Below are 25133 nucleotides of genomic sequence, written 5' to 3'. Positions count from 1 at the left end.
TTTTTTAAATAGTAATTTTTGTGAGTAAGCCTTGAGCTCGATTAGTAGTCCTATTAACAGGATTTGGATACGAGTAATTTATGCAAAATAAATATAATTTTCAAGTTAAATTGTTCAGAAAACATAATCTTACAAGTTAATTCATTAAAAGAGTTAATAGATCAAAATAAATATGAAAAATGCCATTAGATTTTTGTTTATAAATTTAAGTGTTAATTTATATATTTTGCCATTTTTACACTGCAATTCACTTATCACAATAATATAAAAATATCATTAGGTTTCTAATAAAGCAGTTTTTTTTTTTTTATTTACAACTCATAATAAAACAACTTTAAATTGAAATTCTTCAAAATAATAATATATCTATAGGAAATTCAAGAATATTTCAATCCATGAATTCTATTACAACATAATTTTAAAGTAAATTAATAATGTTTAGCACCCATTAATCTCCAGAATAATTAATAAAAATATTTTATTAAATGTGGTTACAATTACAAACTTACTTGAGAAATCATAACACCTTTTAAAAAAAATTTATTAAATCTAATTATTTAAAATAAATATAAAAGTAAAAATATTAATAAAACACCTCCATTGACTCAAAGTTATTTCCGGAAAAAAAAAAAAAAAAAAAACTTACCTTAAAAGAATATTTTTTCACATAAAAGACTTTTCAAAATAACTTATTTTTTGTTATTTATTGAATAGTAGTTGGTCGGTTCCCGTTTTTCCTTCCTCAATTGTTGTGGGATTCAATCCTGGTGGTGGTTAAGGTTAACCAACTCGAGCTAGCATATAGGCTGCTTAGATCTTACACCAATTTTTTGTCAGAACGACAAGTCGTTACATCGTTCAGCAACACTACGATAAACTATAAAAGGAAAATTTGCCCAGCTTGAGATGTATATAGCACGTCAACACAGAATGTGGTTTTCGACTCGCTTTCTGGTGCTCATATATCTTCGACTAAACTCTCGAAACTTTAACACCAATAATACAGAAATTTCTTGATTAAGCTTAGTTTTGCTTTCGACTAAATTCGATTTCGTTAGGTTTGATTTTCAGCTTATTCTTCGTTAGAAGCTACCAAAATGCTGCAATGGATGGGAGGATCGAGGAGGAAAGTGACTACTGTAAGCAGTTATTTTGAATTTTAATTCAATAGCTTTAGTAGTCATTTGTCGTTTTGAATTTTGGATTGCAATTTCTAACTTTCGAATATTGCTGTCTATGAATGATGGCTTGAGAAATTTGAAGTCGAGGAAGTCCATACAAAAGAGGTACAGAAACAAACATTTGATTCGTAACAAATTTCTGTAAATTAAGTGAAATGCTGGTTTTTCATTCATTTTAAGGTTATATTGTGAGTTTGAGTTTGTTTTAAGTTGTAGGAATGTGATTCGTGAACGTTCTTATTCTTTATGATTTTTATATATATATAAGGCAAAAGCAATACTTTGAACAAAAGAGAAGACTGCAGCACCAGCAGACAGCTGGGTTTGAGAGCTCTGAAGGAGGAGGAAATAAATGGGAGCAAAATTACAAAGAGCATCGATCATTGGATATTCTCAATTTGCTAAACCTTTCCACAAGTTCCCAAGACTACAAGCTTGCTTGTCCTCGTGGTAAGTATCTGAAGTTTTTAGATCCAATGGCCTGAAATATTCACAAACTTAAGTGCTTGGGTCAATTTTATCCTATCTCTTGGATTTGTTTATTATATTACAATTGAACTTTGGGGTGACAATGTCAATTGAAATATCTTTAGTTATAACCCTCGAATTTAGTTTGATGCCTTCATGTGTTACTTGGGGTTGGCAGCTAATTCTTGGTTATGGTAATGTCTAAAAGTTTAACAAGCTATTAAATCTTGAGGAATCTAATAATTCTGTACTAAGTTGTGATGTTCTGAGTAATAATTTTCTGGCTTTTCAGAACAAACTTTAATGTTGAGAGAGAGAGAGAGAGAGAGAGAGAGAGTTTTTCATTAGAATGGAAGGTTACACAACCGTACTTGCATACGTCGCATTTCCTATTTATACCTCATTACTACTTGTAACAGAGAGCATAACCAACTATCTAACTCTGTAACAAAAAGTATAACAACTACTAATTCAAGAACTGATTACAATAGTCAACTCTTATTATTTATATTCCTAATCATATTCATAACAGTTTGATTTACTACTTTCTGGCGTGTTAAAATTATTATGAACTTTCCTTACCTTTTGTTTAACTTATTAACCATACATGGAAGGGAAGATCCAAAGGTCAATCCTTCTACAGTCAAAAGTCATATTATTACGAATCCACCAATGATTCAAGGCAGCACAGTCAATCCTGCAGATTCTCTTGAAATTAAGACAGCCAGTATGTTTTGTAATTTATTTGCAATATCTAGTTTTCGAATCTTATCCAGTCTCTTTCATATTTTTCTATTTCTTTATGTTTATATGTACTGATATATTTCTGAAATCAGGCTCTCCGTCACAAATCCAAGTGGAGACTCTATCGCCTAAGAAGTGAGTGAGAGCATGAGGATGTGAATGGCCATGTTACACTTCTAATCTATTGCAATCAAAAAAGAGCTACATTTCAACTTTAAATTGGCAGATCTTGGATTATTTCTATTATCAGGCTGCTCTTTGTCCATTTTTGGACTTCAGTGTGGACATATATATGTTAGCATTATCTGTTTAGTTTTTGCTGAGTTTCTGATTAAATTGCTTAGAGTTTTTAGGCAAGAGTTTGTCTTGTACTAGTAATTTGAGGTTTGTGACCCAGGGTTCAGTTTGGTTCTCAAGATAATCACAGCAATGCTTTCTATGAAATTGATAACAAACTAGATCTATGGAAGACAGCAATTCAACAAGGTAAATAATAAAATTTTGCTTTTTGTGCATCTCCAATTAGGATGTCTTTATGCCAATTATTCTATCACAATTCCTTTAACTTTTCCACTTTCTTCTAATTTGTTTTTCAGAATCATCTGTTTTTGATTTGCTTAGTGATGATGAATCAAATGGAAATTTGTTAGGAAGTCCAACTCGTGAAGCTCATGTTGCATTTTCAGTTGCTGGTATGGTTTTGGTTTGTCAGAATTTGAATTAAGATGTAATACATCATTCGTTGTGGAACATTCTTTTGGTTTTAGTTTCTATTACTAGTCAACTATATCTGGGTACATATTGTGCATCATGTTATACAAAGATACTAAAGAAATAAGTGAAGCACCTTCAGAAATCATTCAGAAAAGCAAACTAGTGTATGAGATACAAATATGTATTCTCTTTTGTTGTTACCATGGAACTATGAAGGGACCATAGATGATACCTTGTCATGCATTGTTGTAACTGAGAGGTGTATATACCATTTTGCAGGTCCTGAAATTTTGCACCAGTCGAATGCTGTAATGTTAATCCTTTTTGTTATGTGTGAATTCTTTTTTTCCTGACCAGAAGCTCCTAGATACTTTTGTATGTTCCATGAAGTGAAAGCTTGAAGATTATTTTCTCAAATGCCATATAAAAAAATTTACGAATTGCTGTTTGTCTTTACAAATCATTAATGTATTAGACTCGAGCACGCATATTTAAATTCCTACAGCGCCTACTTTCGATGCTTGTTGGATGTTTTCCATGACATTCTTAGAAAATGATTTAATAAAGTCCTATAAATTATGAAGTTGTGTCTGTAGTTATTCCATATTTATTATCATTTTTCTAGAATTCATCAAGTTTGTTGCCTTCATTTACAATTCAGGTTTAGGTAAAGTGGGTACAGAAACACCCCCTTGCTCGCCGCTTCAACCTGACCGGTAACATAATGCATTTGGACTTGTTTCGGTTTGTCAGTATTTTTTACCTATAGTTGCACAGGTAGCTTGCAAATTATGTGGAAAAAAATGTACAGATGAAAACAGAAAAAACAAAGAAAAAATTGAATTCCTGTCTAAGCAATGCATTAAATTTTGTGTCGTTATAGATATGTTTCCTATGGTTGCTCTTCACCATCAAAGGCTGCAAGGCGACTAAACTCATCAAGGAACCTTAATTGTGTGCTAAATGACCTTGAACTTGAAGTGGTAAGTACGCTATTGGAATCCACTTCTATATGGAAATTAACTTGCTTATGATTTACTTTCTGTTCTCTAAGTTTCTCTTTCGTTTAGGTGGAACCACTTGTTTTCTTATGTAATTGTGTCCTTTGTACATGAGACCCATAGTATGAAAGATTCTTCCTCATTTCTCCATTTACCTTGATTCTGCATCTTTTATATCAAGAAAACTTTTGAGTGTAGTTTGACTGTTTGGTAGCTTGTAAGCATTTGATTCAGTGGTAATACTCTGAACTGGTAATTCCGTTGAATTAAGGGCATTTGAACTTCAATATCATCTTATTCTCGGAGAATTTTTCTACTGTACACAAATGTCTGGGACTCTGGGTAAAAAATCTTATGTGATGGAGATAACTGGCCCTCTTTATAGAACCCTTTATGCTACCTGAAAAGTTCAAGCTATTTGTGTTTCTTGTATAAGATTTGACATTGACTGGTCTGCTGTGCTGCATGCAGGATGCTATAATGCAAGATATTGAAATGCCCCAGAGTGGCAGGTCTTTTGAACTTTCGACGGGGATCAAGGACCCATCTAGCAAGATGAAGAAGAAATTATCCACTGTCAGAGACCACATGCAACTTGATGGCCAGGGCAGTAAAGTGAGAAGCTCATTCGATGAAGGAAAAGCATTCTGTGATACTGAGAATGATAATGAAGATTTTTGGGATGGTATTTCTTTTCAATATCCATTTATCTTGTAATTAAAGTCTCTCTCTTGCTGTTTTTCTTTTTTGGGAATTATTACTTCTATGCTTGGTTCATAGCTTGCAACAATTTTTTATGTCCACAAGAGTCATGCTGGATAAAATATTGATTAGCTGAATGGCATTGATATGGATCTCCATTATACCATAATACACCTAAGTGGCAAAATTGTACCAATGCACGACAGGTCATAAGTAAATTTATGGTTGAATGTTTATGGCATAGCATGCTATAGCTGCTATCTTGGCATTTCACTTGGCTTGGCATCTTGAAATGTAAGCATTCAGGCACACGTAAGATTGCCTTTAAAGATATGATCTTTCTTTAACTTCTAATCCAAGAACATGTGAAATTTCCCCTTTTTTCTTTTTAAATTTCCATCATGGTATAAAATGTCCTGCCAGTGGCAAGATATGGTATGACTCTTACTTTATGCGTAATGGAACATTTATTAGTTCTCTAGATGGGGATGAGCCTTAGTTCAATAATAAGGTTGCTCCTGGAGGTCACCACTGGTTCAAACTACAGAAGCAACCCCATCGCATTGCAATAAAAGAACTGTGTATATTTGACTCCTTTGAGACTGCTTTGCAGAGAGTTTTGTATACTGGAAAAACCTTTTTTTGAGTTATGGTGAGCAGAGGTTGGCAATGTCTGCAGCTTTCCTTGCATTCATTTCTAATATTGCTCCATCAGTTGCCCCTTTGCTTTATTTTTAGTTATATCTGTATTTTTGGCAGAATGGTTATTCTTATTCTGTTTTTTGCTATCCAGCTAGGTCTAATTTGTCAGATGCCCATTATCTTGATGAATGTGATTTGTCCTGGAAAAGCTGGCAATCTCATCATAATGGAGATTTTCCTGATATTCTGAAGTATGGAGGCAATAAAATGCCTAATTATGATTTTGGAGGCTCCCGTCCACAAAAGAAAAGGTTTTCTGTAACCTTTGTGGCTTTCTCCTCCTTTTTTCAACATAAAATGACAAAAACTTATTGATAACTGTAATTCCATGCAGGGATGCTCCGTATGCAACAGAAAGCTTCAGTTTCTCAGGTCATCTCTCCATTGTATTTTAGTTAATGTCTACTGTCGCACTAATATCATTGAATGTCGAAACACCAAATAGAGAGTTATTCCCTTTTTCATTATTGTAATTTAGTGTGGAAAAAATATTTGTTGTATTTTTTCATCAATAGGGACACACACACACACACATATATATAGGATATTATAAACCTATTAGGAATCTAACTCCTAACAGAACTCAATTTACAACTAGTCCTTAACACTTCCCCTCAAGTTGGAGCATAGATATTGATCATGCCCAACTTGTTACAAAGATAGTTAACTTGAGGCCCATTTAGAGCTTTTGTAAAGATATCTCCTAACTGTTCACTTATTTTAACGTGCCCTGTAGAGATAATACCTTGTTGTATTTTTTCACTAATGAAATGACAATCAATCTCGATATGTTTTGTTCGTTCATGGAATACTGGATTCGATGCAATGTGAAGAGCAGCTTGATTATCACACCATAACTTTGCAGGCAAGGACGACTTGAAGCCGATTTCCTTTAACAACTGACAAATCCAAATTAATTCACAAGCAGATTGTGCCATAACTCGATATTTTGATTCAGCACTTGATCGTAAGACTACATTTTGTTTCTTGCTCCTCCATGATATCAAGTTTCCACCCACAAAGACACAATATCCTGAAGTTGATCTTCTATCAACCTTCGAACCTGCCCAATCTGCATCTGAAAAGCACTCAATGTCCAAATGCCCATGATTACTTAAAGGAGGCCACGGCCTGGATTACCTTTCAAGCAGCACAAAATCTGTCCTAAAGCTTCCCAATGGATAACAATAGGAGAAGACATAAATTGGCTTACAACGCTCACAGAGTAAGCAATATCTGGACGTGTTACCGTAAGATAATTTAGTTTGTCCACCAATCTTCTATACATCTCAGGATCATCAAATAGCTCACCACCAATTGAAAGTTGCAAGTTAGGAGTCATTGGAGCACTGCATGGCTTGGCACCCAACTTTTCAGTTTCCTTCAGTAAGTCAAGGACTTACTTCCTTTGAGATAAGAAGATGCCTCTCTTACACCTAGACACTTCAATACCCAAAAAATACTTCAACAATCCTAAATCTTTTGTCTGGAATTGAGTCTGGAGAAATGACTTGAGTGATGTAATACCCACTGCATCACTCTCTGGAAGATAATTGGCTTACAACGTTCACAGAATAAGCAATATCTGGACGTGTTACTGTAAGATAATTTAGTTTGCCCACCAATCTTCTATACATCTCAGGATCATCAAATAGCTCAGCACCAATTGAAAGTTGCAAGTTAGGAGTCATTGGAGCACTGCATGGCTTGGCACCCAACTTTTTAGTTTCCTTCAGTAAGTCAAGGACTTACTTCCTTTGAGATAAGAAGATGCATTTCTTATACCTAGACACTTCAATACCCAAAAAATACTTCAACAATCCTAAGTCTTTTGTCTGAAACTGAGTCTGGAGAAATGACTTGAGTGATGTAATACCCACTGCATCACTCACTGTAATAACGATGTCATCAACATAAACCACAAGTAGAATCAAACCAGTCTTAGTACTTCAGAAAAATACAGAATGATCAGAAGTACTCTTTTGCATGCCAAATTGGTGTACCACATTGCAAAATCTACCAAATCAAGCTCGATGACTTTGTTTTAGGCCGTAAAGAGATTTTCGAAGTTTACACACTTTACCCGACTCCCCCTGAGCAACAAAGCCTGGTGGTTGCTCCATGTAAACTTCCTCCTGAAGATCCCCATGAAGAAAGGCGTTCTTAACATCCAGCTGATGTAAAGGCCAGTCAAAAGTAGCTGCTAAAGAAATAAACAAACGAACAAAAGACAATTTGGCTACAAGAGAAAAAGTATTAGAGTAATCAAGGCCATAAATCTGAGAATAGCTTTCAGCAACTAATCGAGCCTTGAGACGAGCAACAGACCCATCAGGATTCATTTTAACTGTGAAAACCCACTTGCAACCAATAGCTTTCTTACCTGCCGGGATAGGCACAAGATGCCAAGTACCATTAGTATCTAAGGCAGCCATCTCCTCTTTCATTGTTGCACACCAACCAGGATGGAACAAAGCTTGGACAACAGTTTTAGGGATAGGTACACTTGCATTTACCTTTTCGAAGAGCAATGGGAAGGTCAAGGTCTGACTGAGGAGTGGATGGCACAGGCTCAGGTTGAGTGAAGGGAACTGGATCTTCTGTTGAAGCGGCAGGTGGAGGAAGTGAGTCAAGAGTTCCTGGTCTCCTGGAATAAACTTGTTCAAAATGAGGGTGGGTAGATGCTGGTGCAAGAGGGGGAATAGGAGCAGCAGATGCTGTAGCAGGAGCAGGTGCAAGTGCAGAAATAGGAGCAGGAGCAAGAGAGCTAGGAAATTGCTGGATAGTGTAGACTAAAAGCTCATCATCCTCCCCCTCGCTCTTATATATAGAAGAAGGAAAAAATGGAGTATTTTTAAAAAATGTGACATCTACAGAAATAAGATAACGATCAAGATCGGGAGAAAAACAACTATACCCCTTTTGATGCCGAGAATACGCAAGGAAAACACAACGAAAGGACTTTTGATCTAATTTGGAAACCTGTGGACGAACATCACAAACAAAACAAATACAACCAAAAATACGAGGTTCAATAGGGAATAGAAGCTTAGAAGGAAACAAGACACTATAAGGAATTGCACCATTAAGCACAGAAGAAGGTATGCAATTAATCAAAAAATATGCAGTAGAGACAGCATCCGCCCAGAAATGTTTAGGGACCTTCATTTGGAATAGAAGTGCCCTAGCAATCTCAAGAAAATGTCGATTTTTTCTGCAACCCCATTTTGAGGAGTATCAACACAAGATGTTTGGTGAAGAATACCATTCTGTGACATATATGATTGGAAAGAATTAGATAGATATTCTTTAGCATTATCACTTTGCAATATGCGAACAAAGGTATTAAATTGAGTTTTAATCTCAGCACAAAAGGAACAGAAAATAGAGAATATCTCATAACAAGTTTTCATTAAAAATAATCAAGTAACGCGAGAATAATCATCCACAAAAATTACAAAATACCGAAAGCCTGTTTTAGAAATAACAGGACATGGACCTCAAGCATTAGAATGAACTAACTCAAAAGGGGATGAAACCCGTTTATTGACTCGAGGAACTAAAGGTAAACGATGATGTTTGGCAAATTGACAAGATTCACATTCTAAAATTGATGAAGACTGAAATTGCGGACACAACTTCTTAAAGTAGACAATGAATGATGACCCAAATGACAATGAACCTCTAGAGGAGATAGAGCACTAGCACAAGCCAGAGATAACGAAACTTGTGCATTCAGAAGATAAAGGCCACTAGACTCACGTCCTCTACCAATAATCCGCTTCATCAAAAGATCCTGAAACACACAAAAGGTAGGATAAATTTTAACACAACAATTTAATAGACGAGTAATTTTGGTAACAGACAATAGATTGAACGAAAAACGAGGCAAACAAAAAACAGAAGACAACGGAAGAGATGGGATGAGATTGGTGGTGCCAATACACTAGACAGAAGATGTGGACCCATCAGCTAGAGTAACATGACGATTAAATTGTTCAGGTTCTTTAATGAGGATAAGAAACTAGGGTTACCTGTCATGTGATCTGTGCAACCAAAATCAATGACCCACTCTGATGAGGTAGACATAAGACATGTAGTAGGAGTACCTGAATTGGCAGCAGCAGCAATTGAGGAATCAGTAGACTTAGAAGAACGGTATCTAGAGAGCTCAGCATATTCCGCAGCAGAAATTGTTACAATGTTGTCAGAAAAAATAACTGTAGAATCTTGAGTGGCCATGTTTGCCCTTGGCGACTTATTTATTAGTGTCTTGCAATACCGTTTAGTGTGACCAGGTTCATGGCAATAATGGCAGATAAGAATGCTCGCCTCCGATTAATTGCTCTATTACTACGGCTATTTCCTCCTCTTCCTCTATTTCCTGGCTGCCTAACTATCTGATTACGACTCACAGATGCACTATTATCATAAGGGGAAGGGGTATGAGAACCTTCAGTACGTAGTAATCTAGTGAAAGTCTCCTGAAGAGAGGTAACATCACTGTCTGAAAGAACCTATGATTTGGCAGTTTCAAAAACCGGAGCAAGACCTGCAAAAAAACTCATTACAACCATTTGTTCTCGCTGAGTCTGTTGAACCTTAACATCGGGGCTAAAAGGCAATAAAACATTAAGTTCCTCGTAAATCTTCTTAAATTCCATGAAATAAGCTGTGAGAGGCTTATCTTGCTGGTCGGCTCAATAAAATCCTTTGCAGACTTCATACATACGAGATAGATTACATTTTCTCGAGTACAAAAATTCAAGATAATCCATCAGCTCCTTAACAAACTCACAATGATTAATTAAACCAATTACCTAACTGTCAATCGAATTCCGAAGCTGTAAAAATAACCGAGTATCGTCTCTAAGAAAGATTTTCCTAGCATCTCCTTCAGGTGGATCATTGTTCAAGTGGTCATCATTATCCAAACTACGAAAATATATACAAACTGTTTTACACCATGCCAGAAAAATAGAGCCAGTAAGTTTGTGTTCCGTTATTTTACTCAATAATGCACCACATCAGTGATGACAGGTTTCGATTTGGAAGTCTCCGGTGGAGTAGTCGTCATGATTTGTGACTAAACGCTCAAAAACAAATGTAGCACAGCAAAGGAAAACTACGATTCTTGGTAACTCGATAGCAGAATGACAAATAGGCAGCAGTAGAATACAAATTCACAAATTCAGACTGTACCCGGCAAAGTAGTAGCACGAAAAACACCACAAAACTCGAAGAGGGCCGCCGCAACACACTGGGTTGCACTGTACTGGCAAAATCGACGCCGGAAACTGAGAGCCGGTGACAGGAGATGGCTGGACGCGCCCTCACGCGCTGGCGCGTGAAGAACGGCGAAAAAATGTGAGTGGCGCGTGAAGCACACTCGCAAGGGTTTTGTGATCGGACTTGGAGGGGGAGCTGATCGGCGGCTTGCCCTTCTTCCTTGGGTGGCGGTGAGACAAAACTACCAACCTAGGTGGGTGACCTAGACTGACAGTCACCAAAAACTCACTTCTGCCTGTAGTTTCAACGCAAAAGAGCAGAAGAAAAAAGAAAAAAAAAAAAAACTTAACGAACCGAAGGCTCTGATACCATGTAATTTAGCGTGGAAAAAATATTTGCATTTTTTCATCAATAGGGACATATATATATATATATATATATATATATATATATACAAGATACTATAAACCTATTGGGAATCTAACTCCTAATAGAACGCTATTTACAACTAGTCCTTAACAATAATGTTATGATTCAGAAGTACCTATAAATTATGGTTTATTTAATCACTACCATGGTAGGTACCTAGAAAAAGTCCCTTTTAATTTTGTGGTTGGTCATGCCACACCTCTTTTGCAAATAGTCTTAGCCTCAATTCTGAAACTTTTAAATATTTAGTTGCTAGTATAACAGCAGGTTTATATACAGCATTCATCTTTCCCGTCTCCCTCCTTTTTGATGATCGTATTTTAGTCATAGTTTCATGATTTTTTATTTGTTGGATAGTTCCATTAACTTGGTGTTATCAGATTGAAGAACCTTTACGATTTTATTGGGATTCCGACTCTTCTTTTCTGAAGAAATTTATTTGTCCCGAGTTCTTTTAGTATGATATGGGACTTATTTTAGTCTAACTTTTACTGCTCTCTGTTCTTTGAGAATCAGATTTGCCTGCTTCAAAGCACCAAACATCAGAAAATGATTATGATTTCATAACTTCCAATGGGGCAAGGTTTGTTGATTTTCTTGAAAAAAAAAAAAAAAAAGTCTTGGTGTTTTTAGTATATGCACTTAAATACTTTTGCCTCATATAGTGGCAGGCGTCGTTTCGCTGGCACAAGTTTTGATTTTGGAGATGTAACTGGGCATCCTGATTGGCCTTGCTTCACTTCGGAAGATGAAAGAGAAAGTATGAGTTTGTTGAGGTAAAGCTTATCAGAACACTCCCCTAGTGTCGTCCTTTCATCCCTTGCCATTTTCTTTGCTGCTTTGACGATAGTTTATTTCCTTCTGTAAACTTTTGACAGTGAAGAGTCATGCTCATCCACAGCAGGTATCTTTTTTTTTTTTCATCATATTGTATTTGGTGAATTTATAAACCAAATTTGGCATGCTTTGAATTATTTTCCACGTGCAGTCAGGGGCGAAATAAACGATATTTCAGTAGCAAACTCCAGAGCAAGAAGACATCAAAGTGATTTTGGCAGTCGTGCAATGAAGCATGGTGATAAAATCATTCTGGCTGAGGAAAAGCATTTCGATGCCCTGCAAAGAGACAATGCAAGTTGGTCTGGAAAATGCACTCAGATGCCAGTTCTATCAGATTCCAAATTAGCCTATAACATAAATTATCTTTCCCGGGATAAAATAGAACCATATCAAACTTGGTTGTTTGAAGAAGGATATAGGTCAACAGATATGAACCTCAGTACCAGTTCTCTAAGTGGAACCTCAGAGAAAAAACATCCCTCCTCAGGCTTCAAGCCTTTTGCTGAAGATAGTTTTGATACATTACCTGTCCATGAACCATATAATGATGCTAAATTCTCGTCCATTAGGTCCAAAAATTGTAGTCCTTTTAAATCTCCACCATCTGGTACTTGCATCTCTAAAAAAGTGGTTTTCTGTGAACAGTCTAATCACAAAAAGTCTCATGATTCTCCTAAGAACTCAAAGGTTGAGTTTTGGGCTACTACCGAGCCAGATTTTGAGTTGGAAAGTAGACCTATTCATTCATCACAAGATGATGTTTCTCATGGGGAGAGATTGATTTCGGATTTATCAGAACAGGGAAGCATTAACAAAGATGAGGAAAATAAATCAGAATCCCAAAAAGGAATTCTTATTGAGAAGAACCTGAAGGTAGTGGAAGATTTAGAATATGTGAAGTATAGTCCTGAGTCCAATGAGTTCAAGGATAGAACAGTAGAGACATCATCAAATGTGAAGATCTCTGACAAATCTGAAAGCAGCGTAGAAGGAAAAGAGTATGTCCAATAATATTCTCTCTCTTATGCTTCCTGCTAAAACCAATACAACATATATATACTAAAAAGTTTGTTCATACATTGTTGTCAGACATCGCCAAGGTGATAACATTCCTCTTCTTTCTGAAAGTGGGAGCAAAGGTGTCTAACATTTGGCCTTTTCTCTTGAATTGCAGATCTCAGGCTCAGCTATCTTAAAAATACGTATCATTTTGTTTCCCTTTTGCCATTTTTGAACTAAATATGCTTCAATTATCTTGATACAGAAAAGGAATACGAGGGGCCTAAAAGGCTAAGTAAAAACCTCAACTCATCTCCCAAGCTGATGATGCTGGAAAGCTATGTCCTTCAACTTCTTTGCGTGCAGAAGCTACCAAAATAATGCGTCTGGATAGAATCTATGAAAGAAAGGTATACTGTATACTCATATATCATCCTCTAGGGACTTTAGAATGCACCGTTTGCAAAAATGTTTCAGGGCATGACCTGCAAATGACTAGAAATAATAGGCATTAAAATTGGAATTAATTCAAAAAAACAACTGCCTCTTTCAAATAGTTAAGAAGCTATCTACAAATACTAAGTAAGTAATTAAGAGATATAGAGAAAGTTAATTGGTACCCTCCAAATATAAAAATCATTTCATAAATATATAGATAACACATACGAGGAAAAGGGCGAGGTAGTGAAGGGTAAAATGCATTTCCTATTGATTACATTAGTGCATACATATAGTAGTTTCAAGTTTCCACAGCAGGAAAGATCATTGCCTCATTTTCGAAATTTCTTTACTTTTAAATGATTTTTTTTATTCCCTTATTTTTTCTTTTTCTTTTTTTTTTTTCTTTTTCTGTTATCTTCATCTTTAGGAAATGTTCATCTTCCCATGCGAAGCCTTCCTTGGCATGAATGAAGTGTCTTCAGCAGCTTCAGCAATAAGTCTTGTGCTCCTTTCTCCAAGCATCTGGTAAGGCGGACCTGTACTGTTTAATGTTAATATAAGAAAATTAGCCTCAAAAAGAAAAATAGAAGAGAGAGAGAGATATATACAAAATGGAGATTGAAGTGGCAAGCAAGTAATGTTTAATTCTTGTGGGCACATTCTCAGATGACACTAATACCGGTATATGAGATCTGAATTTAAAAAAATAAATAACTCTTTTCCTAAATAATTTTTTTTTTTAAAAAAAAAACCTGGACCTAGCCCTGATTAAAAATCAATAAATCCCGTATCCTGCCAAAAAGATCTAGCACCTACAATCTTAGAATTTTTAGGGTTGAATCATGTTCTCTTTTGAGCTCTTCCTTGAAGAGAAAGACTAATATGATTTACTCTGATTTTTAGCTAACAATTAGGCATCACAAAAAACAAATTTAGAGTAATTTTATCTACAAAATCAGATTATATTAATTTTATTGATTTAATTATAAACATATGCAAAGTCAAACAACCATAAACATGTGTATAACCCCAGATCCCCATGAACGAGAAAGTAGAAAAATAAAAATAAAAATGTTATGCTATGGAACGTGATATTATATATACCTTTACATGCAGAGTTGATGAGGAACCTCTTAGTGACTTTGGATCTATTAGCAATTTTATTTTATTTTTTTTTTTCTTTTACAAGCTACATACAAAGGATAATCATCACATTTTAAAAATTGAAGCTGATAGAAGCCAAATTCAGGCTATTTTCCCAGAATGGTCTCCTCCAAATGCTTCTATCATTGGAAAAAGACTTGTAATGGTGAATTGAGCAAGATAGTCTACTTATATAATTAATTGTTGATGATCATGGCCATTAAATAATAAATCCTAACAACTTAATAAAATTTTAGCAATTAAACCCTAGCCATTTTTCTCATGCTCTCTTTTTTTTGTATTCTTCTAGATTTTGTTTTTGAAACACCACCAACCATCTTTTTTGGTCGACAGTGGTTTTTTTTTCGTCCCTCTCTTGTTTTTCTTTATTTTGTTTAATTTAATAATTTTCAAACTATAATCTTTTAGAATCAAATTTGAATTTAGTCTCTCCGATGATAGATCTTGAATGTTTTTGGTACACTTTTAGTAGAGTTATTAGTTTCTCTCCTTTCATGAAGTTGTTCCTCTTTATTAAGAACTTTTTATATGGATCTTTATTTCTTGGGCAGTTCAAAAAACAAGATGAACTATTGATTGTTTGTGGGTGGAGACTTTAGATCTTCAAGTTCGGTTAAATTCCTTCTTCTACTAATGGAGTCTGATACTACGGTATATTCATCCATTAAAATTTGATATATTAAATTCTTTTCTACCAATTGTAATAAATTTTCGAAAAAACAATATTTAGGACAATATTATGGAAGGTTTCTTGTGTCGTCCTATTTTTTATCCAAAAAATTAACATCTTTTGACAAATCAAGAATATCTTAAAACAGAATATTTTAATTTTCCATATTTGTATCTCTTATTTCTATAGAAATATACTATGATGTTCATAACTTAAATTCATTATTAATGAATTGTTAAGTTTTAAAAAAAATAAAATTTTCGCAATTGGTTCTAAACATAAAACACAATTAATGGACAATAATCTTTATTTTTGACGTATCAGGAAATGACATTTACAATTAAATTGTGTAAAATAGTCATAATACAACAGGCCAGCGAAAGTGAGCTCTTTGTTTACAGCATCCTGTTTCTGTATCAATCTTATATACATCACCCATTACTATTAGGACGTGCCACATTCTATCAACATAATCTGGACATGCTTGCTCTCCATCAGGCGTCATGGTGTTAAATTTTCCTGCAATGTTTCAAACTGAGGACGCAGGTTTTAGCATTTTTTTTTTTTTTTTTTCCAGTGGAAATGTCCAACAAAGTTCCAAGGACATATCCAACATATGACATGAACTTCCATACAAGTGAAAAGCTTCAGCTTTCAAAAAATAGCAGATTTTAGCAACTGGGTGGTGTAGGGGCAGCTTCTAATACATACATGCAATGTGTGCCCTTATTTGATCAATTTTTTTTTGCATCATTAATTGGCCTTTTACACAAAAGATTAGGGTTTATGACCAAAATACTGCTAGGTTAGGGACTATTTCCAAAACTACGCTGTGGTAGTTTCTGAAGCAAACTTTACCAGAAAAAAAAAAAAAAGGAACCGCAGGAACACGCACATGAGACATGGATAGAGAAATCCTTTTCATTTATTTGCTTGTTTACTTTTTAGACTAGCATTATTTTGGTCAAAAACCCAAGACATTGAGCCTTTTACACAAAAGGCCAAACATTAGAAAGCAGTTGAGAGTCGTCTATGAGAATGTGAGATTGCCAGTCTGAACTTCAATAGCAGCCTAATTAAGGGGAAAAGGAGCCTAATATCTCCCAAATAAGCAATTTCTTCCATGTCATGCATTTACATATCTGCACAAGCTGTGGTAACTAGTTAAGGATGCTTGAGGTGTAGATGGAGAAGTTTAACAAGCCTCATTCCACGTCCAAAATTTGGAGCTCCTCTGTAGGGTTTCAGAAGTTTCATCAATATATGAAAGCCCAAGGGAAAATGTAATACATTTTACAGCAAAGTACCAACCATGCAAGACATAGATGTGCTACCCAAAATCTTGCTTATTAAACTTTGGTTCCAGTAAACAAACTTTGGACCTTCATAAATCTGTCCAGGTATATCAAATAAATTTCTATTGCTCCAATCCTTACGTGCTATGTCAATTAAAATTTGCTTCCAATTACTTAATGTTGCTTGCAAGAATGACAAACTTTATCCAAAAATACCACAAACAATCAATAAGCATCCTAGTTTTAATATGATACATCTCTTTGTCTGGGGTAAAAGGCTGCAAGGAGGCTGTTTCTCTGATTTGAACTTATGACCACTAAACTTCAATGGACCAATGTTACCATTCTTCTGAGACTGACTCCTCTTTATCTAGCTACCTAATGACCCTTAGCAGTAATAGTACTATGAACTTCTTCTGGCCCTGATTTCCAGACTTTAATATAAAAGGTTACTGGTTGGAACTAACAGGAGAAGAGAACCATGCCAAAAATTACGACTGTAATTTTTATTGATTACAGAGAAATAAAAGAATACCTGGTGTCACAATCTGATATCAATGACTGTTTTGAAAGTATCTTGTTCACGAATCATAAAAATGGAAGCCATCATTCATGTGCAATTGCATTTCTCTTACTTGGTTCAACCACTGTTCCTGAAACCAATGTCAGATTTAAAATTGTGTATGCCATTTCTTAACAAGTAGTTTCTTATTTCATGAAAACTCAGTAAACTCTTCATAAGAGAAAGAAAATGACCCAACTAACTAATAAGCTATAACATACTTTGCATCCAGAGAAGAAATGCATGTTTAGGCACTAAATTTTGTTTAACATGCATGCTTATGACCTATCGACGTGGTCAATTTTTCAGCATGGAACTCTTTTGATAATTGATGATAATATCTAATCCAACTTACGAGGTGCTTTGCCTCTTCTTTGAGTGCATTATCCATTTGATGAAACAGAGGATTCCACTTTGCTAGATGCATCTTCATGGTTGCCGAAACTGGGCAACCAACGGCAGGCAATTGTTCATTTTCTTGGTTAGGTGGAAACTCTTTTGCTACAATAGAAGGCAACTCTGTCTGGATTACATTTTGAACCCTCATTTGACTCCGCCTCAAAGCTGATATGGAAAACATAGAATGTGTCTTGTACAATTAGAAAATGTAACCATGTGCTAGCATCCAGTCATTTTTAAGGAAAAAGCCAATGCACCTGCAAGACGATTTGCAGCATCCCGGTAAAGAAATTGTAACCACTCAGAAGATACAGTACCTGGGGGAAAATAAAACAAATTGAAGTCAAAGTAACCCATTATACAACTTGTAGAAACTTTCTAAGATGAACCTGAGAATAAAGAAGGCAGTCGGACCAATTATTCCTAGAACACCAAGGAAATAAACTGAAATGCTATCCGGAGTTTGATTTCCACAGCCTAAAAGGGCTAATTCTTACAATTTTGAAATGCTATCCTGAGATATCCTATCCTTCAAACTCACACTGACAACAAAGAATGGTGGTTACAAAATTAAACCAACCTCAATCCACTTGTAATGCATTTTCATTTATCTGAAATGAATGAAATGATTTAAAAACTGGATAAATAAACAATTCCATGAGTTACTCATTTCGGGTTAGTCTTGGTCGAGGACTTGGATGTTAGAAGGGTATTGGTAGCACGTGAGTATGACCTTTTTTTCTAGTAAACTATGCTTCAACAATGGTTGAACTTTGAACTCACAGTTCTTTGCAAAATCTTGCTCAATTTCATATGTGGCCATTCAGCCAAGATCGCTTTGTTAATTGGAGGAAGGGTCTGCGTGAACCGTATTTTTTGAATATCATGTCCAGAGAATTGGACTTGGTTAGAAATGTGTGGTTAGTAAACAAGGATCAGTAGGAGATGACTTTAGCATCACTGAGCCAGAGCTCAGTATGACCTTTTCTATTGTGTGGGGGAGGAGCAAGGAGGAAATGAAGTCAATGGAACAGTCCTAGGTATCTTGTAGCTGTCAAGATATGACAAAAAGGTACCTGAATAGACAAGTGGTCTTTAGATGATGTCAAATCTTAATACAATTTACTAACTCAGACTTGATCCCACAATTGAAGTTCTTCAAAAAATCTTGATTTTATATTGAGGACATGGACAACCTAAGCATAATTACATAAAGAGTATCCTCAATGCACAAAGTTCCCTGCATTGCCAGGATTTGGGGGATGGTCTATTATACACAACCTTACTGCTTCTGTAAAGAGGTTATTTTCAACTTGAATTCATGACCTTCCAATCACAAAAAAAGCGACCTCATAATTGAACCAAATGACAAGAGGCTAATGCTAATATAATGTTGGATCACATGAACAATGGTTCTGAAATATTGTTGAATTGCTTGAGCGTTAAAATAATGCATAACCTATACTATAAGTAAGCTACTGTTCTCAAAGTATTAGCAGAATAGCATAGGAAATAAATATCATGCAGAACTGTAAAGATAAGCATAACTTTCAACTTTGAATTCCAACCTTCTTGAGAAAGAGAAGAAACGCTTGCTTTATTTGCTGATTTCTCATTGGAGGCAGAACTGCTAACGCTTTCTGATTTCATATTTGAGGTAAATGACTCATCTTTCTCATCCTCATTCTCTACCTTTATCATTGGTACCTCCAAATTGCTGATGTCTTCTTCATGCTCTGATTTCATTTGAAAAAGTCTATCTTCAGTTCCAGAAAACGTTTCCACCTGGCTTGTGCATGATAAACTATTTGAGCCTTGTCCATTATTTTCCCCGGATCCCTTTCCGTTGCATTCAGCTTCTGCCTTCTGGACATTGCCAAATCCTATCTCATCTCTTCTAACTAAAGCATTGATAACTTTAAAGACTTGTTCACTGCTTCTTATCCGATTTATGATTCCTGGATTAAGTTTGTTAAGCAACCCACTGGGTGCATCAATCTCAGTAAACTTGTTAATCTCTTGGACCTTTTCAACCTTCTTCACCTCCACGGGCAGGTCAGTCCTGCACTTCTTGCTGCGCTGTTTTGGCATTGGCGTCACCCCATTGGAAGGCATGATCTCAGGATTATGTTCCTTGAGCAACTCACATGGAGATGCAACAATCTTATTGAAATTGTTGACTTCTTGCATCTTTGCAAGTGCCCTTTTCCTGTTGGAATTATCATTTTCACGTTTCTTAGACTGCTTTTTTTGTACAGGCATCTGGGCAACTGAAGGTGTAAGGAATCCATTCTCTTTCATTTCCTGCCAGACCTTCATTGGATCTCTTTTCGACAAGGCATGATAATCTGAATGGTCACTCAAAGTTTCAATTGTAGTCTGCAACATATTTCCTAGGGAAAAGCATCCATAAAGCAATTTCATCATTTTCTCACAGTTTTAAACAGAACCCTAATTAATGCAACTCAATACAAAAAGCTTCATTGTCACAGATCTAGATTAGGAGTAAGTCAGCATCTGTTTGAACATTACAAACTCTACATACATTCATAGATAGACTCAATAAGCCAATACAAGAACACTCACATAGTATAAAGCATATACTGATATACAGAAACAAAAACCCAGAATTCCAATATCATTACAGAGATTACTTTGGGACTAAATTTGCTATTTTCATTTTTATGTTCCTCTACACACATATACTGTAGACAGAGAGAGAAGAGATCAAGGATTCGGCGGATTTACCTGAACAGAGATCTTAGATCGAAACCTCTTCCACTTGTTTTCTTGGTGAAAATTGAAAAAATAGGGAAAAAATAAGGGGCTTTAGATTCAGGATTAGGGTTAATAGAGACGATTGTGGAGACAAATCTTTGGTTGCAGTGGCAGAAGCAGATGGTTTTGAAATGTTTGATATATCGATGAGGAGCTGCGGATAGGAACTGTGAGATAACATGAGATCCCGCGAAAATTATCTGCAATTTTCCCGGCAAATATTTTAAATGAAGCCGCCCTATATGACATCATTCTAAAGGACAAAATATGGCCTATATATTAAATGAATTTCATTAAAAAAATATTTATTTAAATAAATTTTTAATTAATTATAAGATTTATTTAAAAATAATTAATTTTATTAAAGCTAAATGACCAAAAAAGCATCCTGTACTTGTATTTGAGTAGTTTTCATAATTTTGGCTAATTTTTTAAATTGTATTAATGGTAAAATATATTTAGATTAATATTTAAGTTTTCTAAAAATTAATATTATTTTTTTCTGAAAAAAAATAATATTTAAATTCCTCTATATTCAGAATATATAGACTAAATATATATATATGTCTCTAAATTTTTATAAAAAAATCCTACGGTACTCCAAAATTTGCGAACGACTGTTTATGCACCTGAAATCGTAAAAATTGATAACTATGTACATTACGCAGAACAATCCTAAAACAACTAAAAAGCTTGTATTCACGCGTTTGAAACCGACGCCGTTTTTCCTTTCCTCTTCCTTCATCCCCTTCTCTCTTCTTTATTGTTTTCTTTCTCTCTCTTGTTCCTCTGTCTCTCTAGCGAACTTCATCTTTTCTAGTTTCGGTGACTTACCGGCCAGTTCCTCCATTGTTTCATGTTTCAAATCCTCGGTTTTAATAGAAGAATCTATTACCAATTTCTTTGAAAATGAAAGAAATTTCCTGCCTGGATTCAAGTTACCGTTCTCGGTTTTAATCTCCTCTCTTGATTTTTTTTTTTTTTTTTTTTTTGTGTAACTGTAATTAGAAGAAGTTGCTTTTCTCCTCCTATGATTCTTTCTTTTTTGTTCTTTCAGAAAGTATATAAAATAGTGTTCTGCAATCAAAGTATAGTTCTGTAACTTTTGATTTTGCAATTTATTTTTTCAATGGGAACTTTCAGATTTAGATAAATTTCTCAATCTTACATCAATTTTCATATCAAGATTATATGGATAATAAACCATTTAGCATTTTATTTGCATTCATTTATTAATTTGAAATTAAAGGCAAGCCCATGTGAAAAATTTGAAAGATTTGATGAATGGAATATGGGGAAAGGAAATAATTTAGCTGCAGAGAAAGAGAGAGAACGCGTTGAAGAGATGGTAGTGGGTCAGTTGGAGAAGGAGAGTGTGGAAAGTACGACAATATCCACCTTAATTTTGTTATTTACCACATTTTTTATAGTTAAATGCCACATAAGCCTTCTTTTTTTATGCTTCACTCCTTAGGCAAGTGATTTTCACGCAGGGATGTGAAGTGTTTAAAAATGATGAAATTGACAACTTCAAGTGCATAATCGTCATTTGCAGACTTTGAAGTGTTTAAAAATATTAATTTTTTTTTTATTTTGTTCCCAAAAATAATAAAGTTTTTCAATTTTATCCCCTTTTAACTCTTTAAAATTCTTTTAACCCCTCCGTCGCCTAGATGAGCAATACAAGGTGCTATTTGTGAACCTTTTATGTCAAAAGCTCAAAATTAGAGGCTTGATATAATGAAATTAAAGAGGAGTCTAAAAGAGTCAAAACAACTACAAAATTTTCAAATTGAAAATATCAGAAGAATAATTAACCCCTTAGGAACAAATCATGTCAATTGGTCCAATAAAATTTCAATTAAGCAAGTTGAAACTTCTGGTATTTTTCATTTGCAGAGAATCACGCCAAGAATTATAGAATTAAGCAAATTGATGATAAGTTCTACCTAATAAAACAAGTTAAGAAAAATTCTTTGTAGAGCTTATTCCTGAAAAATTAAGAGTGTGATCAATTGTAGAAAATTGAAGTTGTTTTCTAGAAAAAATTTTCCAAGAAAATTAGATAACAGAGTTTTGTATTCAAATCAATCAGTTTTCTATCTGGAAAATTAAAAAATAGGTTTTTAATTTTCTTTATAACAAAAGACATGTTTTCCAACTGTATTCCATTTTATGAAATGATATTTTCATAATTGATGTTATAATATTTATAAATAAATTTTTTTATAAAATATATTTATTGAATAAATAAAAATATTTAAATAACATAAAAATTATATTATGCTTTAATATATAATTAATTTTATTATTACATTTGTTATATCCTTTATCTTAATTTTATTATTAATTTTAAGTGTCATAATTGAGAAATTGATTGGTAAATATGAAATGTAAACAAAAAAGGAAGAAAAAAATATGAAAAATTTAAATTAAGGTACTACCTTGTAAAACCACAAATCAGGTGGACAACAGCATTAACTGTGGTGATGTCAGTTGTCACAAATCAACTTATGACTTATCCTTCTTTTGCCTTTATCTACGTTATGAACATGCCAATCCCATTTACTCCAACTCCCATCTCATGCAAATTGCAAAACTACCATATAATGATTATCCGTCACCGTATCAACCTTATCTCTTCCTTTTTAAATTCCCATAGACAGGTCACAGAATCCCATGAAACCCTCCGGTCATTACACAGCACACTCACTGTCCGAAATTCAGAGCCTTCTCATGCAGCCTTAATTATAGTTACTATTAGAGAAAATTATTATGCAGTTATGACATTTCACCATATCAATTAACCCATTTTTATATTCTATAATATTATTTAGTAGTCTTTGAAGTTTCATTCCGTTAGACAACTAGGTCCTTTCATTTTCTTTGATTTTTGCCGTTAATACCATAGTAAAAGCAAGAGAGAGGTGAGAGAAACAATATAAAATCACAATAATATCCCTATTTAATATATAACGTTGAATAAAAAAAATATAAAACGTTGAACGAAACAAAAATCTTCAAAACTTATAACTCTTAGAAGGAAGAAAAACGTAAAGGGGCTAGGGTTTCATGGGTTGCAGGGTTTGCATCATGTCTTCTTCATCTGGATTTTCTAGCGCCACAAACAATGCAATATAAGGAAGAAGATATATAAATTCTTACTGCAAGGATGAAAAAAAAGCTGGGACTAGGATTTCTGAAACTGCAAAGAACAAAAATAGGTTATACTATTATTGCATTGACAATGAATGTGGGTCTTTTCTTAGCTGGTGCAAGGGAGAATCAGTTGATCCGAGTCAAAGAAGAGAAAATATGGAGTCTGGTTTGAGGCAGAGGAGCATACTTGTTGAGTTGAAGGAAGAGATCTTGAAGTTGCAGAATGAGATGCATAGCAATTGGAGAAAGCAAGAGTGTTTAGCTTCTGAGCTTAGGCATTTAAAGATACTGGTTTGCATTTGTTTGATGTGTATGGTGATTTTGTTCATATTAGTGATTATATTGCTGTGCAAGATAAAATAATGGGTAAAATGTGGTATTTTTGAGATTGCTGAGAGCAATTGAAGTTAGGTGTTTGGAGGATAACCATTAAGTAGGGATTTTGTCAGTTATATTTTGTTGGGATTTTGTAAGTTTAAGTAGTTGGTTATTTTGTGTACAGCCATTAATGTTTTTTCCTTTAACAGTATGTAATCTTTTTCATTAATGAGAACTTATATTAGATAATAATGGTTAGTTGTGATTATTCATTGATTGGTAGTATTGTACAGGTGGATAGACCAGCGCGATGCTGCGATAAATTATCTTTAATTTAAAAGAAATTAATTAAAAAAATAATTTAATTTATTAATAGTTAAAAAATTAAAAGTTATTATGAATAATTCCTGTCCCTGAAACCGAATTTGGAACTTGCATGATGGATGTTCTTGGCTTGGTTAGCAGTTTTCCTTTGTTTCAGTGTTGTCATGTCCGACGGGAGGCAAATTCTGTGGCCCGTGAGTTAGCTCTTAACTTTCTATTTCTTGTGTTTTCGATAAAGCTATTTGGTTAGAGGATGTTCCTAATTTTGTTTCTCCTTTTGTTGCTACTGATATCTCTTTGATTCCTTTATAAATTTAGTTTTATTCTAAAAAAAAAAATTTACGATGAATAATTGAAATTTTTTAGGATGAATCAAATTTAACAATAACATTTAAATTGAAATAACTAACTAAATAAATAATATTCATATTCACATAACTTGTTGGGTTAATTTCTAAGTAGTAGACTACATAAATTGTATACTACATTTATTTTCTCCAATTTATAAAGTTAAAATTGAAAAGGAATTTTCTTAAAATTACTTAATCATTCAAACCTTACAAAAAAAAAAAAAAAAAGATATATATAGTAAAGGAGTAATTGCAAAAATTGGACATACGCATGCAAATCAGTTAAATAAAAAATTAAAAAAATGAAAACAGAGTTGATAAAACCTTGTCTTTTTAAAAAATTAATAAACCATTATTATATACAGATCTGTCATTGAATTTTTTTAATTAAAATTATTTTTAATGAAGATAAAAATTTAATAAATAAATTGAAATGTCTTTTCTGTATTGTAAAAACTCTATCTATTCTTAAATGTGATGAATTAAATTTTATGATTTCTATTAAAACTAAATAAATATTTTTTTCCATTATATATATAAAACGAATGATAAGAATAGATGAATAATTTTATATTTTTCATACATAAAAATTAAGATAAATATCCAATGTACAAATATATTAGTAACAAATTAGAAGTAAGTTTTAAAACAAATAATTAAAAAT

General features: G+C 34.0%; 2 protein-coding genes across 12 annotated transcripts; one reads left to right on the top strand and one right to left on the bottom strand.

Annotated features, from left to right (window-relative positions):
• Window positions 1–751: 751 nt before the first annotated feature.
• Window positions 752–15378, top strand: LOC105638843 (uncharacterized). 6 transcript variants are annotated; one of them, XR_002285082.3, is made up of 20 exons: window positions 754–1139; window positions 1264–1286; window positions 1450–1631; window positions 2269–2376; window positions 2486–2528; window positions 2791–2879; window positions 2990–3085; window positions 3769–3823; window positions 3991–4090; window positions 4580–4793; window positions 5604–5763; window positions 5847–5884; window positions 11687–11753; window positions 11836–11946; window positions 12049–12074; window positions 12159–13008; window positions 13100–13149; window positions 13275–13419; window positions 13878–13975; window positions 15166–15378. XR_002285082.3 is itself a non-coding variant. In XM_037641335.2 (20 exons), the coding sequence occupies exons 2-19, from the start codon at window positions 1098–1100 to the stop codon at window positions 13388–13390; spliced, it is 2370 nt and encodes a 789-aa protein (XP_037497263.1). In that variant the 5' UTR covers window positions 754–954; window positions 1059–1097; the 3' UTR covers window positions 13391–13419; window positions 13878–14180. The 6 variants fall into 6 exon arrangements, 4 of the variants coding, with proteins under 4 accessions (XP_037497263.1, XP_037497264.1, XP_089582624.1 ...); XM_037641335.2 differs by lacking the exon at window positions 15166–15378 and having other exon boundaries at window positions 754–954; window positions 1059–1139; window positions 13878–14180; XM_037641336.2 differs by lacking the exon at window positions 15166–15378 and having other exon boundaries at window positions 2264–2376; window positions 13878–14180.
• A 195-nt stretch (window positions 15379–15573) lies between these two features.
• On the bottom strand, window positions 15574–20540 carry LOC105638833 (uncharacterized). Of its 6 annotated transcripts, none has more exons than XM_089726500.1 (6): window positions 20289–20540; window positions 19109–19933; window positions 17798–17857; window positions 17497–17705; window positions 17115–17226; window positions 15574–16518 (listed from the first exon to the last, which is right to left on the bottom strand). In XM_089726500.1, exons 2-5 carry the CDS (start codon window positions 19926–19928, stop codon window positions 17161–17163), a joined length of 1155 nt encoding a protein of 384 aa, XP_089582626.1. In that variant the 5' UTR covers window positions 19929–19933; window positions 20289–20540; the 3' UTR covers window positions 15574–16518; window positions 17115–17160. The 6 variants fall into 6 exon arrangements, with proteins under 6 accessions (XP_089582626.1, XP_089582627.1, XP_089582628.1 ...); XM_089726501.1 differs by having other exon boundaries at window positions 15574–15818; XM_089726502.1 differs by having other exon boundaries at window positions 17115–17232; window positions 19109–19888.
• Window positions 20541–25133: the final 4593 nt, after the last annotated feature.

Source organism: Jatropha curcas, chromosome 9, assembly GCF_041381405.1.
Source record: "Jatropha curcas cultivar XTBG-Jc1 chromosome 9, XTBG_Jcur_1.0, whole genome shotgun sequence".
NCBI classification, from domain to species: Eukaryota; Viridiplantae; Streptophyta; class Magnoliopsida; order Malpighiales; family Euphorbiaceae; genus Jatropha; species Jatropha curcas.
Note: the sequence above shows the minus strand (reverse complement) of the source record. Positions and strands in the feature narration are given on the sequence as shown.